Source organism: Zonotrichia albicollis, chromosome 9 (genome assembly GCF_047830755.1).
Source record: "Zonotrichia albicollis isolate bZonAlb1 chromosome 9, bZonAlb1.hap1, whole genome shotgun sequence".
In the NCBI taxonomy this organism is placed as follows: Eukaryota; Metazoa; Chordata; class Aves; order Passeriformes; family Passerellidae; genus Zonotrichia; species Zonotrichia albicollis.
Genome location: NC_133827.1, coordinates 21,514,660 through 21,533,882, shown reverse-complemented (window position 1 = coordinate 21,533,882; position 19,223 = coordinate 21,514,660). Strand labels below are relative to the sequence as shown.

The 19,223-nt window shown below is 45.8% G+C and overlaps 1 protein-coding gene across 2 annotated transcripts in view; it reads left to right on the top strand.

Annotated features, from left to right (window-relative positions):
- Positions 1 to 17,625, top strand: part of RYK (receptor like tyrosine kinase) — a 55,100-nt gene extending 37,475 nt beyond the window's left edge. For both annotated transcript variants that reach the window (XM_005489604.4, XM_074546942.1), the window contains exons 10-15: positions 7,272 to 7,341; positions 8,740 to 8,872; positions 9,603 to 9,712; positions 12,264 to 12,423; positions 15,556 to 15,692; positions 16,616 to 17,625. In XM_005489604.4, coding sequence (XP_005489661.3) covers positions 7,272 to 7,341; positions 8,740 to 8,872; positions 9,603 to 9,712; positions 12,264 to 12,423; positions 15,556 to 15,692; positions 16,616 to 16,727 — 722 coding nt within the window. In that variant the 3' untranslated portion in view covers positions 16,728 to 17,625. The remainder of the gene's footprint in view (positions 1 to 7,271; positions 7,342 to 8,739; positions 8,873 to 9,602; positions 9,713 to 12,263; positions 12,424 to 15,555; positions 15,693 to 16,615) is intronic.
- Positions 17,626 to 19,223: the final 1,598 nt, after the last annotated feature.

Genomic DNA, 19,223 nt, shown 5'->3' with positions numbered 1-19,223 from the left:
AGTGTTTGGAAACAGACCATCCATGGAAAGCACTGGAAACAAAGTGTTGACAAAGGTCAGCTCTTTAAACTTTATTGTTCTACCAACTTTTAACAAACCTTTTGAGTTCCGTCATCTTAGGTCACTAAAAGACTTTCGGCATTCTTGGCTATCTCTGACATTTTACTATTTAGAGTGTTTTAATTTATTGCTAGTGAAGAGGAGATGTCCCATTCCTGGGAGTGCTCAGGCCAGGTTGGACAGGGCTTGGAGCATTGCGATCTAGTGGAAGGTGTCCCTGCCCATGGCAGGAGGTGGAGCTGGATGAGCTTTAAGGTCCCTTCCAACCCAAACCATTCCATGGTTGCAACATTGGTGACTCTTTAGATTTCATGCAGTTGGGAAGTGTAGGGATGGAAATCCTGAGAATTCAGGCTGTGCCAAGCAGGAGAAAGCAATTTAGGGGATTTAGGTGAGGACAAGCAGCTCTGTGTTAACCAAGGTGAAGGTTTCTTGTTCACACTCAACAGGTACCACAAATTGGGGCATCATCCACAGTTGTTCTCATGGGGTTGTGTTTCAATTGATGGAATTTGCTCTTCTGGGCAGTTCATTCTTAAGAAGCACAGCCTTGTGAAAATAGTTCTAAGTTTAAATTTGTACCTTAAATACACAGCATTTGAATTAATTGTTCTGAAGTATTTAATCTTCCAAAATCAGAGTGCAGGATCCTGTTTCTGAAGAGTATAGTTTATGCCAGAAAAATAAATCAAGAGTTACTGCTCATCTGAGCTAAATTCTTGAGTGTCTTTATAAAGGAAGATAATTGAATTTAAAGAATTTGGGATAAGTAGCAAATTTCTGAATATCAGCCTAAAAATGCACTTGATTTGTCATTTAATCCTAGTAGTAGGTTTAGAAGCAGTACAGTATGCTTCAGAAAATACTGAGGGGATGATTTCCAAAGTATTGTACTATATAATTTAAAGATTTGTTATTCCATATGCTAAAAGATACTCACCTGCAGGGCAATTTAATTTACGTACAGTTAAAATCTCTACTTGTACATCAGTTTTATTATGTGCTGCCCCTTGACCTTTGGACCAGGACATCAATCATGTCTCTTTTTCCCACTTTGACTTTAAACTTACCTAACACTTTCAGGTTCACTTTGACTTAAATGGATTATTGAACAAAGAGCCTTTTACTTCCTCCTCTTTGCTGCTGCTTCCTGGATTCTGGTGTTACTGTTACATAGGGAACTAAGATTATCGCCAAATCCTGCTTTTCTGTGGTTTTGTAAAACTGCATGTGCATTTGTAATGTAGGAAAACCAGAATAGCATTCCCTATTTTAGCAGTGTCATGTTGACTCAATCCAAAGATTTATTAAAATTAGGCTTGGATTTGTCAGTGTGAGCTGCTTTGCTTTGCAAAATAAACTCTTGTGGTTGATACTTGATGCCTGGATAGCAGGATTGGAAGAGAAATCCTGCTCTGTGGAAATTTTATCAGGACTAAATGCAGTGTCCTGTGCTGTAACCTTTTCCTGCTGTGGTTTGGAGTGCATGTTTTACCTTTACAGGAGACTGGAGTTCTGTGGGATGCAGGACTGCCTTGGAAAGCTGGGAGATGTTGAATTTGTGAGAGTGATGTCCTGAACACCTCCTGCAGCTCCAAGCTGCAAACAGGAGCACAGTGTGCAGGAGGAAGCATCAGATGCTCCACCTGGCTCTGGCTCACTCCTGGGGCCTTGAAATTTGAAAGCTGAAATATTTTTTATATCTACTTTCCTTTCTGCCTGAGATAAGGCAGGTTTGATTATGTCTTCTTGCATTTCCTTCTGGTGAAAGAAAGTTGTGAAGGTTACCTGATAGGAGCATTAAAAATGTCCTGTGCAACAGATGTGAGCACAGGCATTGAATTACTTCCAAGACTTGTGTGGAGGGGTTAAAGCAATACTCAGGCATGCATTCTCTTTGAACTGGGGTGGAATTCTGCCTTGGGAGCAGTTTTACCTAATTAATTGCCATGCAGAAGCAGCAGTAATTAACAAGGATGTGTGGATACTGGGGGCATTTATCACCTGGAGCTGCTCTAGTCCTGCAGTCTAAATTCCTGTGACCACTGTGCCTGCCTTTGTGGCTGTCACCCTTCAATAACTGGAGCTTGTGCACTTTGTCATGGGATATTTGGCAAAGCCCACAAGGCTGAAAAGTAATACGGGTAATAGAAGCTTGTGAAAACAGGCAGGGGTGTAGAAAATGGGCTCAGTGTTGTGATGTGGGGGAGTATTACCTTGCAGTATGAAATAGGAGGAAGTTATTAACAGGGGAACAAGCCATTACAAATGGTCCAGAGATGAGAAAACTGCAGGTAAAACATCTTAAATATTGCAGTTGGAAACCTTCATCAGAAGCCTTGGAGCTCCTGGCTGTAGCATTTGCAGAGCTACTTCTGATAGGATTCTTGAAGGAATCTGCTATTAGTGCCTGTAGCAGGCTGTGAGAGAGTTCAAATGGGACTCAGTTCAATTTTGAAACCTGTGGTTACATGGGTTTTCAGGTTCTGCTTTGTCTTCTGAGGAAGTCGATTTCAGTGACCATTCTACAGTCAGAAGTCTTGTAAATTCTAGTGCTGCCTGAGAGGGGGTTGTGAGGTGGGTGTCACCCTGTTCTCCCAGGGAACAAGGGACAGGACAAGAAGAAATTGCCTCGAGTTGCTCCATGAGAAGTTTAGGTTGGATATTAGGGAAAATTTCTTCCCAGAAAGGGCTGTCCACCCCTGCCACAGCTGCCCAGGGCAGTGGTGGAGTCCCCATTCCTGAAGGGATTTAACAGAGGTGTGGATGTGGCACTTGGGGACATGGGTTAGGAATGAGTGGACTTGATCTTGGAGGGCTTTTCCAACCTAAAGGATTCTGCGATCCTACTTAAGCTGTGCTTTGCAATTTTGAGGCTCTGGGAGATCTGACTTCCAAAGTGACTCATGAAAGCATCCAGCTAATCAGTTCCCCACTGCAATATCCAGGTAATTACTGGTTTTCATCTCTGCTACGTCCTCTGGGGTGTGGAGTGACTTTTCCTGGTGGAGCAGAGCCTGGTGCCCTGCAGCTGATGAGTGCCTGCTCTCAGAGAAGGCAATTCCCTTCAATTTAGTGTCATCACTGAACTTCCCCAAGATCTTTTCACCTGATGATTCATGTGACTGATGAATGATAACGAACAAAGATTTTAAAATGAATTTTTGCAGCTGGATTTTAAGAAGTTGGTAAAAATGGAATAGGTGTTTTTCCTCCCCATGAACCAGGCAGGGCCCCAGCACATCCCAGCACAGAGGGATGTAAAACCAGCAGTGCCAAGAGCCCCATTGTGCCTGGCTGCACACAAATCCTGTGATATCAGGAGATAAACCTGCAGCTCCATCAGAGCTTGGAATCCTGCCTTGTTCTTGCCCTGGGCCTCAGGGCAGGCTTTCACAGCCAGGCTTTTGGGTAAAACCAGGGCTTGGAGAGCATCTTCCTCTCTGGAATACATTTACATCTATCTCAGTCTTGGTTTTAAGCACCTTCTGTAAGTTGAACCTTTTTGATCCTGAGTATCTGGAATATTTCTGGGTGTTAAATCTTCCTCTGAACTCACCTGAAGTTGCTGCTCTTTGGTTTCTCAGCTGTTGGTGCATGATCACCTGGTGGAAATCTGGCTGCTCCTCATGAGTATCCAACTGCCGCTCCATTTGTGGCTGAGCACTGACATGTTCTTAATCACAAATAATGGTAATATCTCAGTTCAGCTTTTTTCAGGGCTTTAAGGAAGTTTTGCAATGAACCCTTGCCCTGGAGCACTCAACTTAAATTCAAGGCTGTTTCTGGTGCCCAGATTTAATAAGGAGGAGACTGTGACCTCCTCAGTTGTGTCTCCAAGTAGCTGTTGTAATTTCAGAGGTTTCTGGCTCTGTGGGAGGCTTTTCTCCCTCTCCCCTCTGTAGCTGTGTGTGTGGCTGTGCTTGTGTCTGACACCTTCATGGATTTGGGGCAGACAAAAGGAGCCACAAAAACCCATGGGCTTTTTATTTTTACATCCCATGGGTGTGACAGGATCCTTCCCCTTTTCTGTGTGAGTGGCTGCACAAACAGCTCTGAGAAGAAAACAAAGTGTGTGTGCTTACATCAAAAGCAAAAACAGCTCTGAGAAGAAAACAAAGTGTGTGTGCTTACACCACTCAGGGATTGACACAGTTTGGGGAATTTGGGGTTATACATTGGCCCAGGTAGGAAGATGGAACCTGTAGGGTTCATCTCACTATGTCCTTGGATAAAGGTCTCAGCAAGCTGGGATTGCTGTGGCACAGCTGCCACTGGCTTGGCTCTGGGGCTCTGTTTCTCTTATCAAAACTAGAAATTGTGGGTTTGCTGGATTGGTTTTAAGGGTTTTTAGTAAAGGATGCTCAGATTCACCAAGCCCCCACAACAAAAAATGTAATATTGCCAAAATCCCCTTCATCCTGGTGTGTGAAGATGTGTGTGTTGGTTGCTCAAAAGTGGTCATAGTCTACTAACTGTGACAGAGTTTGTTTAACTGAACGTTTTCCTTTGTAACTGATGAAAATGCCTTAAAAGGAAGCCTGATTGCAGTGGGGACTGTTGCAGTAGCAGTATTTTGGTGTTCTTTTCCCCCTTTTGACAAGAATCACTCCAAGAAGTGGTGATTAATATTGTGTTTTGAATTATATCTAGTACAAACCCACAATAATCAAATTGTGTGGTGGTTCTAAATTGGCACTGGTTTCAGCTAGGGGAGAATTAGCCTTGAACACTATTGTTTGTTCTGAGTCTGTTGAATTTGTTGGTGTTGGGTAGGTTTTATTCTATGCAGAAAACAAGGAAATAATATTGATAAGCAAACACAATATGGATGGTGGGACTGTTTCACAAGATAAGATTTCAGTTTCCGTATACACTTGCCTGGGAGTCAATCATCCTTTTGGGTGCCCAGCCACTATAACCTGGAGAGAAAACAGCACTGACCTGCTGGAAACTTCCCTGAGTGCTGGAAAGGGAAAGGCTTTGGCAGAAGAGTCACCATGAGGAGATGAATGGGTGCATTGTCCAAACCAGCCTGACTCGTTCTGTAGATCTGAAATCCACTCTTAAACTATCTCTGATTTAAAGCTTCAAATTATTGCTTGGTGGCTCTTATAATTAAAATCAAACCAGTTCAGCAAGCACAGGGCCAGAGAGTGTATGAGGAGTTAATCAGCTTAAACTCACACCCAGGAATCTCTTTCCTGCCTTCCTCATGTGCTGGGTGAAGAGGTTGAGGTCTTTGGGCCCTGTAATCACTGCTGAAGCTCTGTACAGGTAACCTGCTCCTCTGACTTCTCAGAATCTGCTTTTCCACCTCCATTTTTAATGCTGGCTCTTAGAACTGCCTGATTCAGTCATTCAGGGCTGTGTAATTTTGTTTTAATGTAGGATCTTAGTTTTTCTTTCCTCTTTCCAAGCCTTTTACATCTGTCTTGTACATAATTGAATCCATCAAGTGTCCAGCCCATAGGGCTTCTCTTGTAGTGCAGACCAGAGACTTCAGCTGGCCATGGCTTCAGTGTCTCCAGCACTGCAAAAACCTGTTTGTAACATCCCCACATACAGAGTTGTTATCCAATAGAAGGGAATCACAGATTTGTTTGTGTTGGAAAAACCTTCCAAGACCATTGAGTCCTACCATTCCCCCTGCACTGCCAAGGCCACCACTGACCCATGTCCTCAAGTGCCACATTCACACAGATTTAAACCCCTCCAGACTTAAATCCTCAACCAGTGCCCCAGGCAGCCTGTTCCAATGTCTGACATCCTTTCTGTCAGTAAATATTCTCCAATATCCAGTTTAAACCTCCCTGGTGCAACTCAAAGCTGTTTCCTCTCATCCTGTCCCTGTTCCCTGGGAGCAGAGCCCGACCACCCCCAGCTGTCCCCTCCTGTCAGGAGTTGTGCAGAGCCACAAGGTCCCCCCTGAGCCTCCTTTGCTCCAGGCTGAGCCCCTTTCTAGTTCCCTTAGCCCCTCCTGGTGCTCCATTCCCTTCCCCAGCTCTGTTCCCTTCTCTGGACACGCTCCAGCCTCTCAAAGTCCCTGTAGTGATGGGCCCAAAAGCACTGGCTGATGCATCCCATAATATTCCACAATTATCGCTAATTTAGTGGCACCTCTGAACTTCTGCAGAATGCTCCCATCACTCCTCACTCAGCCAGAGTCACATTTTCTTTTGCAGGGCTCAGGCTCAGTTAGGAAGGGGTGTCAGGGCTGTACAGGGAGCAGGATCAGACCTTGGAGGAGGGAAAAGAGCAGAGGATTTCTTGCCTATTCTTCCTCCCAGGGCAGTAAAACCTTGGCTTGACTCATCCAGGACATGTAAATTCCCCCTGGTGCACAAGGAGAGCTCCTTGGGCTGTGCTGGGCTCTCCTGTGCCAGCTCCCTGCCAGAACTAGTCCCAGCATGAGGGAAACACCAAAAATGCTCCCAGGTGTGAGGGGGGGGGAATTGGGAGAGCTCCTGTTGATGTCTCCTAATTTTTCCCTGGAGGTTCTTGCCACCAAGGGGGGAAAAATACCCCAAATACACAAAGAGTGGTGGGGAAAGGGGTTCCAGGCACCACCTGTGCTTCTGCCTTGGGTTATTGGATTTATCACAGGTGCCTGAATTTTAGCTGACAGCAATGGTTTTATTTATTTATTCATTTGAAAAGGTGGGGGAGAGAACAGCAAACAGTTCTAAGGTTACCAAGAGTCAAGTGTGTCAAGCAAGAGAGCAAGGAAATAAGTGAATGTAGAGATAAACAGCCTCCAGCCATGTGGCAGTAAACACAACTGTACCTGGAGTGGTAACTCAGCAGCAAAGCATCCCTTGGAGCACATTTGTGCTTGGGAACATTTGGCACATCCCATTTCTTCCATGGGCACCATTCCTGTACAGGATGAGACCCCACTGCCCAGTGGTGCTGCCTTGTGCCTGCCCAGGAGCTGTCAGGAAGTGCAGAACCAGAGCCTGTCAGCCCCTGGAATGTGCTTGGTTTCCTTTCTGGGCTTGACCCCACTCCTTAAAGCAGAAATGAGCCTCGGAACTTGGCCTTGAACTTTTCTTTCTCTAAGTGCTTTTTCTAAGTGCCATTTTAAGAAAGGAGGCAAACAAGTTCTGTTCGTGCTCAAGTGACCTTAAGTGACTTGCAGATCTGGACTGAATTTTAATGAATGTGTTGATTTGTTTCCAAGGTTTATCTGTGGTTGCTTTTTCCCTCAGATCAAGCCTCGGAGGTGCAGGTGACAATGATGCTGACAGAAAGCTGTAAACTCAGAGGGCTTCACCACAGGTAGGGTGACAAATCCATGTCACTGTGAGGTGGGAGCACCTGGGTAAAGCTCCCTGGGGAGAGGGAGCTGTTTGCTGGAAATTCAGCAGCATTTCTTTAGAATCATAGAATGCCAGGGTGGTTTGGGTGGGAAGGGACCTTAAAGCTCATCCATGGGCAGGGACACCTTCCACTGTCCCAGGTTGCTCCAAGCCCTGTCCAGCCTGGCCTTGGACACTTCCACGGATCCAGGGGCAGCCACAGCTTCTCTGGGCACCCTGTGCCAGGGCGTCATCATCCTCACAGGAGGAATTTCTTCCCAACATCCCATCCATCCCTATCTGGCAGTGGGAAGCCATTCCCCCTTGTGCTGCCCCTCCATCCCTCATCCCCAGTCCCTCTCCAGCTCTCCTGGAGCCCCTTTAGGCACTGAAAAGGGCTCTGAGCTCTCCCTGGATCCTTCTCCAGGCTGGATGATCCCAGCCTTATATAATATTAAGGCCTTGCCTAAAGTACAGGAGTAGCAGGTTTTTGGTGAAACATACCTAAAATAAAAACAAAATGAACTTGCCCTCCTCTCATCATTCCAAATGAGCTGTTGTCCTCCCTTTTATAAGTCAAGCTTTCTAAAAAAGTCCAAAAAGCTTTTTTTCCCTATACCGCCTATAAAGATGGGACCTTCATGGGTCTCCAGAGCTGACACCTGTCTGTGAGAAATTTTCAGGAAAGAGTAAGAAAATTCAAAATTAAAAAAAGTGGTTAGTTGTTGGTGACTTTTACTAGTGGCATTCAATGGAAAAATACAGGTGTTTTAAAAAGTGATTAATGGAAAATGAAACTGTGTCCAGTTTGGTTTGAGTTTCTATGAATTTGCATGTGTACATATATTATGTGTTATATTTCTTCTAAGGAAGTTGTGCAGAGACACTGCAGCATGGGGATTACCTGAGCCAGGATAGGCATGGAAAGGCCTTTAAAATGGCTGATTCACAGCTAAAATTTTCTGTTCTGTCACTTTGCAGTGGATCAAACATGATGTTCTGACTTTTTTTTTGTTTAACTGCTGTAGTGGAAGTATGTATTTTATATCTGTAATAGATTTAGAATGCTGCACCTCCCAGTATAGGGATATAGCACTTCTGTGTGTTCACCTGTATTCACAACAATTTATGTCAGCCCTCTTGGACCAAGTGAAAACATTTGGAGGGTTCTTCATAATGAGAAAGAAGTCAAATATTTCATTTATTAAAGGTACTGTCTAGGGCTTCAGTTAATTGGACACATTGTGCTCTGCAATTCCTAATACAAGATTAAATGCTTTTCTTTCATGTTGAATTAATTTTATTGCTATGTTTAGGAATCAAAATTATTTTAATCAAATTTCAGTTTGATAGCATTAGGAATTTCTCTGTTTTCCAGGAATCTGCTGCCTATCACTCATGTCTGTATAGAGGAGGGAGAGAAACCAATGGTGCTGCTGCCCTACATGAACTGGGGGAACCTTAAACTCTTCCTGAGACAGTGCAAATTGGTGGAGGCCAACAATCCTCAGGTATGTGGGACTTTGTGCCCATTAAACCTCCATTTGCTCTGAATTTGTGCCACCAGAGGAATGGTTGTGGCACTCTCCTGTTCAGTGTGATCCAGGAGAGCTGCAGAGGTGGCTCCCCAGCAAGTGTTTGCCTTGTTTCCCACCAGGAAAAGTTTATCCTGGGTGTTCAGAGGGCAGGAAGCTCTCTCAATAGGGTGGGAGCTCAATCAATGCATCCTAAAATTATAGCAACAAATAGAGAAAATTGTGGATTAAATTAAGGGAAGTGGTGTATGGAGAAATTGCAGATTTACTAATACTGCTTTTGGTATCCCAAGCTATAAATACATGCAAGATTTTAATTATGATGGGACTGTGAAGTTGCAAAAGGAGCTGAAGCCTTTGGAGAGCAACAAGGATTTTGACTGTGCTGCTGCCTGGAATTAGCTGGTTTCCAGAGAAACAAAGTGAAAAAGGTGTGGGAAGGGGTAAAATGGACCATTTTTACCTATGTCCACTTCCAGTCAAAGGAAAAGTAGGTACAAAGAGTGAGGCACTTGCAAGATGGAAGTATTTTCCCTTGACATGTCAAGAAAAGAAGTTAAAATTTCGAGTAAGGCACCATCATGAGTGCCCATAGGTGGTTGTGTCTGTGGGGACTGGAAGGGGAGGGGGCACTGGGACACAGCAAACCCAATAATGCAGGAGCTGGGCTGGAGGGGCTGATGGCTGCTGCTCTGGGCTCTTGCAGGCGATTTCCCAGCAGGATCTGGTACACATGGCCATCCAGATTGCCTGTGGGATGAGCTACCTGGCCAGGAGGGAGGTCATCCACAAAGACCTGGCTGCAAGGAACTGTGTGTAAGTACTGTCCCCTGTGCTCAGCCTGAGCTCCCCTTCAAAATGCAGGGGTGGGGTCTCTGGTGTAGTCAGTGAAGTTGTTTTCCCCCAAAGCAAGGGGAACCAGGAGTTGTGGTTCTAAAGGATGCAGAATATCCTCTCTGTAAATGCTTCAGCTGGGTTTGACTATCACTTTTTCAAAGGCTTGAAAAGAGTTAAAGTTTCCTTTCAGCTTTAATAAAAATTTAGAATATCTTTGACAGTTTATCAATGAATAGATTTTTGTTTGAAGTTGGTTTTCTTCATTTTTTCTCCTTAAAAACTGAGTTAAAGACTTTATTGGTAGATTTCTTAGTTGCCAAATGATGGATAGATACAAATGTTCTCTGGAATGGCAGGAATACCAAAGAGGGGTTTGAGACTATCTTCAGGCTGGAATACACTCCAAAATGTAGAAGTAGAGATGTTTGGTGGCCTTCTAGGAACCTCATCACTTAGTCACCACCATCTCTGCTCTTGTGCCCTGTAAGGGTGCTCAGTGTGATGACAGATCCTGTTCCTAATTCCTATTGCTGTTCCTCACTGCTGAGCACACTGAGGAGGAAGTGGGACCACAGGAGACAGAGATCACAAACATCAGGGAATCACAAACATCAGGGACATCCTTTGGAGCTTCATGTTTGGAAAGATAAAGAGGTGTCAGTAGCCAAGGTCGCCTGAAGGACGTTGTTCACCAGCCCCTCTTTGTTCCCCAGGTTTGCTCTGGGTGGTGAAAGGCTGGGAAGTGCATCAGACCCATCTCCTAATTTTGGGAAGGGAGCCAAGATTCCAGTGATCTTGGCAGGTTTCAGGGAGGAAATGCTTGTGGTCTCATGTGCCCATGGCACAGCCAGGTCCAATTACAGTGGACATGAGGGTTACACAAGTCAGGGCTGTCTAATTGCTGGGGAATTGCCCTTTGCACTACATTTGCTTTCAGACAGGTCTTCTAGGAATTTCTCTGAACTCTTAAAAATGACTAGATAGGAAATTTCCTGTTGTGTAAATTTTGAGGATAATGAACTGGCGTGAAAGTGCATAGGGGAAAAAAAAGGTATCTGGGATAGTAAAGAGAGAAACACACAGATAGACCATTTATATTTCATTTTTCTCATGAAAATAAATAATTGCCAAGATGAGAAGACAACAAAAAGCAGTTTGTTACAATACCCCCACCCCAATGTTCTTTCTGTAAATTTGTCATACAGTGTTGAAGCCAACATCTTTGCCATATTCTGAAGTCAGCTGTTTATGAGAACACTGAACTTCATTGCACACAGTTTTAAGTTCAAAGAGTTTGAATCACACCCCAGAGGGGGCAAATTCTCTCTGCTATTTTGAGTCATCTTTTCTTGATTAAAATAAGTTTCCCTTTGTACCCTATTTCTGACAAGCATCAATATCTGTTGTGGAGGGAATAAAGACTTTTCAGCAGATGGCTTGATTGGAGACATGCTTTTGGACCACAAAGGTTACTGGTTGGTTAAATGTATTCCTGGCTCTTGCTTTGCTTAGATCTTTGCCTCATTATTGCCACAGAGGTACTAGAGCTACAAAGTGTTTAATTGCTCTGATAGGGTATCTCCAAAAGAGCAGGAGTTACTTGAGGCAGTTACTTGTTTGCTTTAACAGTATTTTCTTGCACTTGTAAGTGTTTGGTTTTATTTAATCAAGCCTGCTGATTTTTCTAGTGCTTATCAGTTGGCACAGAATAAACTGGTGCTGTGATAATGTTTGCTAATCACAGAGTAAGTGTGTCTTAATGCAGGAGAGTGGCAGTGCTCAAGCTGGGGATTAGCAGTCCCCAGTGAGTGCTGAGTGTGGCCCCTGGGGCTGGGCAGAGCTGTGGGCTTGCTGACCTATTGGAATATTACCAGTATAGTCAGAAGGGATGTGCTTGAGCTTGTCTGGCCCTTGCTGCTGAACCAAATAGGGGCACTGTGGTGTTTTCACCCCAGAGACACCTTTGGCTAGCTGGGTGTGTGGTGTTTCACCCCACAGACACCTTTGGCCAGCTGGATGCTGCAGCTGGGCACATGGAGGCAAGTCCAGGCATGCAGGAGGTCAGGTTTCCCTCTGATGGAGAAGATTCAAGGTGATGGTGAAGGAAAGGAGTTGGGTTTTGCTAGAGGGTTTCAATCCAGAGCTTTATTCTGGCCCACAGGCCTCTGAATGCAGCAGCAGCTCCAACAGAGCTCCCCAAACCCTGTGGTTGCTGTTCCTTCGAACCCCAGGGAGAGGGGGAGGGAAAGGGTAAGGAGCCACCAACCAGGTACAGGAGAGGAGGTCTTAAGGGACAAGGGACACTTGGATGGCCCAATGCCCCCACAGGGGTAGGGAGCATCCTTTGAATCTGCCCAGTCACTCGATGCCCTTCTGGAATGCCAGGGTTAACAGATAGTGCTCGGCAGGGGTCAAGGTGGGGAAAGGAGAGGTGACTGACACACCTGGGAGGGATCAGCAGGGGAGGAACCTGGGGTATCTGAGGTAAATCCCGAAATCACAACCCTAACATGCTGTTCTCTGTGCCCAGCATCGATGATGCCCTGCAGGTGAAGATCACGGACAACGCGCTGTCGCGGGACCTGTTCCCCATGGACTACCACTGCCTGGGGGACAACGAGAACAGGCCCGTGCGCTGGATGGCCCTGGAGAGCCTGGTCAACAATGAATTCTCCAGTGCCAGTGATGTGGTGAGGCTTTTTTCCCTGGAAATGTGTTTTGATGACATTTTGCTCTTTTTTCAGTTGCTGGAGAATCACAGAATCCCAGAATGGTTGGAATTGAAAGGGACCTTTAAAACCCACTTAATTCCAACCCCTGCCATGGACAGGGACACCTTCCACTGTCCCAGGTTGCTCCAAGACCTGTCCAGCCTGGCCTTGGAACAATTCCAGGGAGAATCCCAGAATGGAGAATCCCAGAATTGTTGGGATTGAAAGGGACCTTTAAAGCCCATTTAATTCCACCCCCGCCATGAACAGGGACACCTTCCACTGTCCCAGGTTACTCTAAAACCTGTCCAACCTGGCCTGGAACTCTTCCAGGGATGAGGCAGCCACAGCTGCTCTGAGCACCCTGTGCACAGCAGAGGTGCCCCTTGCTCCCTGTTCCTTTGGAAGTGCAAGCAAGGAACACACTCAAATTCAGGGAGCTGCGCTGGGACTGCTTTTCATAAAGGATCTCAAGTTGGAAGGGACCCACAGGGATATCCAGTCCAGCTCCTGGCCCTGCACAGACACCCCAGCAATCCCAAATGCTGCTGGAGCTCTGAAAGCCCTAGGCCTGTGCCCGTTCCCTGGGGATCCTGTTCTGTGCCCCAGCACCCTCTGGAAGTCAAGGTGGGCACCCATTCCTTAGCCATTCCTCACCGTGTGCTCTGTCTGGTCAGCACAAATCTGCTCAGGCACAGCTCTCCTTCATAAATCCACACTAGCTGCTCCCAGACATCCCTGATAATGAGCTGGTGTTTGACTCTGTAGCCCACATTTCCCCAAATCCCAGCTCTTCCAGAGAATTCCTTCATTTCAGTGGCCAGGAGCCTCTCCCAGCTGAGGTGACCTTTCAGAGATAAAAGCAGTGTTGCAGTGACCTCAGACTGTTCCCTATGATGCATCCCATCCAGGATAGAGGTCTGGTGCCAGTTTGGGAAACTTTAGAGAAGTTCTGGTTGTTTTTTTTTCCTCCATGGTCTCTGTACTAGTGCTGGAGCCATGTAAACAAGGAAAAGAAGGAAGGAAGGGAAGGTGCCAGTTGTGCTGCACATGTGTATTCATTGGAAAACACATGGGAGTTGGTGTTAGATCCAACCTAAAGGCAGAAGAGGAAATGGAAGTTGCCTGTAAAAGCATGTTTGTAGAGAGCTAAATGAACTCAATCAAATGGTGAGGTTTTTTTATTTTTACATTTTTTAAAAAAATTGGGACATGAAAACAATTACTGTTTGTGAGAACTGGGAAATCAAAGCTTATGTAACAGCAGCAGTGAGATGTGGAATTTTATTAGGATGAGTAAATCTCATTATTGTAACCATTTTTGAAAACTCCAGTGCAATTCAGCATTTCTTCCAGTCCATTTTAACCAGAAGTACTTTTTTCATTGCTTAGGGATAAATGCCACCCACCTTTTAACACCCAATTCTAACTGCAGACACCATCTGAGTTTTGTAGAGTTCAAAAGCGAACAGTTTTTCTGGGTGTAGAAAACACCATGTGCCCTGAATATCAGCTTTGCATCTACCTGGACTCCTTTCACAAAAAGCTGATGTCAGATGTTTTTGTGGGTTTGGTAGGAACAAACGCAGTGATCCATTGCATGTAACAGGGAATGGGTGATGAAGTCTGGTACAAACAGTGTCTGTGTCTGCAGGGATGCCAGGGGATGTGTTCCAGGCTTGCTTTTTGGATGACTTTCTTTCAAATGTGTTTGCTGGCTTGAAACTTTCCCAATAAAGTGTTGCTCCCCTGCCAACAGCTCTATCAGTCAGCCAGAGTGTAGGAAAACAAACCACCATTCCTGCTGAATCTTAATTCCCAGTTTTTCCTGCTGTGGCACATGAAACTCTGCATGTCTTCATGCCATTTCTATGCAGCTACCTATGGAATTAGAACAGCTGTATTCCCAGAGTGGTTTTGCTTGAATCACTCTCTATTTCATCTTCATGATCACCCCTTATCCCTCAGCACTCTTCTCCACTGCAGCTAAAAGGGGCTTTATTTCCTTTGGTGGCTGTTTGAGCACAGCTGTGCTCTGCCCTTCCCACCTGAAAATATCCCTTCCCTAAGGCTTGGGTCAAGGCAGTGAGTGGGATTTCTCTTGATTAAAACAAGAGTTGTGTGAGCCTTGCATGATTCTGCCCCTTTTTAATGAATGATGATGTGGAGCTTGAGTAGTGAGTCACGAGCGTGCCGTATCAGCCCCATCTCTGTTTGGTCTCCTGGCTCTCTGGATACCAGATAATAAATCATTTTCCTTGTACTCTGCTTGTATGTGGATTCATAGATGGATTTTTCATCACTTCAAGCTCCTTCTGGCAAGGGTTGCCAGATGAATGTGTTGAATGCTGATTGTGCTGTCAGATTTACTGAGATGAAATCTCTTTTTTTTTTTTTTCCTGAGTCCTATTCCTGAACATACTCTCCAAATATACAGATGATTTGGAATAAAAAAATTATAATTTCATTTCTGATCCTTTGAATTTTGCAGCCTTTTTTGAGGATTTTCGAGGCATTTTGAAGAAGTAAAGTGTAAAAAACCAAATAATCATTAAATTATTATCTCCTATATATTTGTTTTTTTTACACTTTACTTATTTTTAAAGAAGTAAAGTGTAAAACAACAAATATATAGGAAACAATCATTTAATGTTCACTAATTTAGATGTAGGTGTTCTGTAATTTCATGTTAAAAATGCATAATTTTTAGCACTGCTATCTTAGTGCAGTAAGATTTTAAGTTTGTGGAATCACAGGTTGGTTTGTGTTTGGAGGAACCTTAAGACTATCTGGATCCTACTCCCTGCCAAGGGCAAGGACACCTTCCACTATCCCAGGTTGCTCCAAGCTCCATGCAGCCTGACCATGGGGCAGGGATGGGGCAGCCACAGCTTTTCTGGGTAATTTGTCATCAGTGCTGTTGATTTTTCATTAGCCCAGTTCAAGAGATGTTGAATTTGGTTATATATAGAGCATTTATGCAAAGCTTTCTTACTGTGTATAATTGTCTTGGACAGCAATCCTCCTCCCAGCTGGCTTTGTGGCCTGGCTGGAGGAGCTGTGGGGGTTCAGCATGTTGTGTTAATGCTCCTTTGCACTGTTCCTTTGCAGTGGGCCTTTGGGGTGACCCTGTGGGAGCTGATGACCCTGGGCCAGACCCCGTACGTGGACATCGACCCCTTCGAGATGGCAGCTTATTTAAAGGATGGCTATCGGATAGCTCAGCCCATCAACTGCCCCGATGAACTGTGAGTGCCTCTGTGGGGAAGGAGAAACGTGCTGCTTTCTGCTTGGGGTGCTGAGCCAGGCTGCCCAAGGACAGAGCCAGGGCTGCCTTTGCTTGCTTGATTGTTCTGCCTGGCACACAAAGCCTGGGGTGAACATTGCTGGTGGAACTCTGGCTCTGGGGTGCCCAGCAGCAGAAGGAAGTGGAGCTGATGGAGTGAGTCCAGAGGAGGCCATGGAGATATTCTGATGGCTGGAGCCCCCTTTGCTCTGGGAATGTTCAGCCTGGACCAGACAAGTGTTCAGCCTAGACCTGGGAGAACTTAGAGGCCCTTTCAGTGCCTAAACAGACTCCAGAAGAGCTGGAGAGGGACTTGGGACAAAGTGTAGAGTGACAGCACCAAGGGGGAATGGCTGAGACTAACAAGGGTTAGATGGGATATTGGGAAGGAATTCCTCCCTGTGAGGGTGGGCAGGCCCTGGCACAGGGTGCCCAGAGCAGCTGTGGCTGCCCCTGGATCCCTGGAAGTGTTCCAGGCCAGGTTGGACAGGGCTTGGAGCAGCCTGGGATAGTTGAAGGTGTCCCTGCCCTTGGCAGGGGTGGGACTGGGTAATCTTCAAGGTCCCTTCCCACCCAAACCATTCCATGCTTTTATAGCAGTTGAGCGATTTCCAGTGAATTCTGTACTGCTCCCTCCTGGATTGTCATGGGTTAAATCCTAAATCAAGCCAAGACCTCTGGTGACAGCCCCTTTGCTCATCATTCCAGATGTCCATCCTTGGAAGGAGCTGTTCAGCATTATGAACCATAAGATCCAGAGCTCCTTGTCTCTCTCTGGCTGCTCAGCCAGCTTCCCAGTTCCAGATGCTGCTTTGCCTTTCAGGCTGGGGCTGTGGCTGCCTGGCTGACGCTGTTCCCGGTGCTCCATGTGCCTCTGTGTTGCAGGTTTGCTGTGATGGCCTGCTGTTGGGCCCTAGATCCTGAGGAGAGACCCAAGTTTCAGCAGCTGGTGCAATGTCTCACTGAATTCCACGCAGCGTTGGGAGCCTACGTCTGAAACAGCAGCAGAAGATGGAATCCCCTGCCTGGGAGAAGCCATGGCATCCACCTGCAGCTCCTTGCATCCCTTGGACTCACACACATGATGTGTATAAAGCAACACTACAGGGAGAAAGCACTTCTTCCAAAACACTGTGCCTTAGAATGCCTTAGTAGTCTCAAGTTTTTTTTGTAAGACCTCTTGGTGTTGAATATTTTCTAGATATCACTTTTGCTAAGTTAAATTGAGACCTTTTGGTTTGCCATCAGGATTTGTAAAGTGTAGAGATAGTGAACTGAAACATGAGATTTGGATGGACTTTGCACTCTGACAGCAGACACGTGATTTTTTCAGAAGGGTTTATGGAACTGGTAGAAAAGTGAGGAGAGGGGAAATGAAAAAAAACACACTGCAGAAAATTTTCCCTGCTTTTAAAAAAAATGTTGAAACTGAATCTTTCTGACCAGCTCTAGTGTTTGTACTTGTATGTATCTGGAATAGCTTTTTAGTATCAACTTCTTCTATTTTGAGACAACAGCACATTATGGTTGGATCCACACATCTTTCTTACCTTTTTAACCCATTCACAAATGTTCTTTGGAAAAGCTGGTCTTCAGGATACAACATCTCCTTTCTAAAGTGATGATGTAAAAGTGATCCCAGTTTACCTCATACAGAGAGTGGTGAAAGTGGGGTAAGAATGGTGCCCCTCCTTTCACATCCAAGAATTTTTGAAATGGTTTTATGTGCTAACTAAAGGCCTTCAGAGAAGAGCCAGAGCAGCCCCTGTGTGGGAGTCTGTCACCTCAGGCTTCTGCCCTGCAGTTTCTCTTGTTCAAAAAGGTACTGGTTGTTTTTTATGGGCTTTTATGGCCTGAAATGGGCTTAAATATATAAATATATATTTGTAAAGACACTTGCAGAGTAAAGAATGTTTTTCTATTACACCTAACGTGAAAGCTTGGTCCCTCACCTTGCCCTGTGTGTGGATTGTGCAGGTTGGTGGTGGGTAGGTTGGTGTTGGCAGGAAGAGAAGGTGGATTGCCTGCCTCCCAGTGGAACTGATAGGTGAGACTTCAGGAATTATCCTGCTGCCTTCCTTAACCCAGAGATCCAGTCCACCCCAGGTTGTTTTGAACATTGCTTAAGAGGACTGAACATGTGTTTTCAGCAAAATGTGTGATAGATTCAAGCTTTTTATATATGTAACAAAGTTGCTTGCAGGATAGCTCCTGGTTCTCCTGGTGAACTGGGGGCTGCATCCTCTGCCTGGTGGCGCCACGAGGAGACATGTGCTTCATTGGGGGACATTGTGGGACATGAAAAGTTGCCTTTTGTCTCTCACCATCTGCAGCTGAGCACCCTCTGCCTTGAGTGTTTGTGCAGCTGCAGGGGTGGGACATTGCCCTCACAGGCTCTGGAGCCACTGCAGTGTTTTAGGAGACTGCTATGCAAGTATGAGCAGCTGGAATTGGCTGGCTCATGCAGATGTGCAGCTTCTGTTCCTTCCAGAGTTGTCAGCCTTGCTGAAGACAATTAATCATCTCAGAGGATTAATGAGGCAGAGCTTTGTGTGTGGTCCATGTCCCTCAAAACACCAGAGCTTTCCTGTCTCTACTCCAGGGTTTGTTACCTGTGACCAGTGACCCAAGTCTTGCTTTTTCCTGGAAGGAAATTTTCCTGCTGGCTCAAGTTTGGGCACGCTGTGATGGGCTGTGCTTGCCTGACAGAATTGGAACTGGTTTTGTCTGGCTGAGTGTGAAGTGGCTGAGTCTGGGGACAGCAGCAGGGCCTTGAGTGTGTGGTCTCTCCATTGTGACCTGGGGAACTGGTACCAGTGGCAGGACTTGATGGTGACGTGGGTGTTGAAGTCAGCAGTGACAGTTCCTGACACCCAGGTCGGTGTTCAAACAGGATCTGTGGAGATCACAGCTCTGAAAGTGAGGTTGGAGAACAGCCCAGGGTGAAAATGATCCACCTCTTCTCTGTGCCCAAAGCCACGTGCACACAGGATGTGCATTGTGCAAGTTCTGCTCACACCCCAGGGCTGTCACAGGTGACATCTGACCACGGTGGCTGGACGTGGCTCAGGGATGTGCTGCACCTGAACCTGCTCAGCTTGGAGCTGTGGGAGCAGGAAATGTGTCAGCCTTCCCTTCCCTGGGCTGCTTCTCCCTGCCTTCATCCCCAGACACTGGGAAGTGGTTCAAGACAGCTTAGGGTACAGATACAACTCTTCATTTTGGAAATTTGCTTTCGTTTAATCGGGGTTCATCTACAGGATGAGGGTGCTGGGCCACCTGCTCCACCCAGGGCAGTGGTGGAGTCCCCATCCCTGGAAGTGTTCAGAAAGCAGGTGGATGTGGCACTTGATGGTACAGTTTGTTGTGTAGGGGGACACAGTATGGGTAAATGAAGGTGGTACAGAATGTAATCTTATCCTCTAAAGAGTTACAGCTGAGCCAATTACTAAAGATTAGGAGCAGGCCTGATGTTAACAGGCCACAGCTGTAG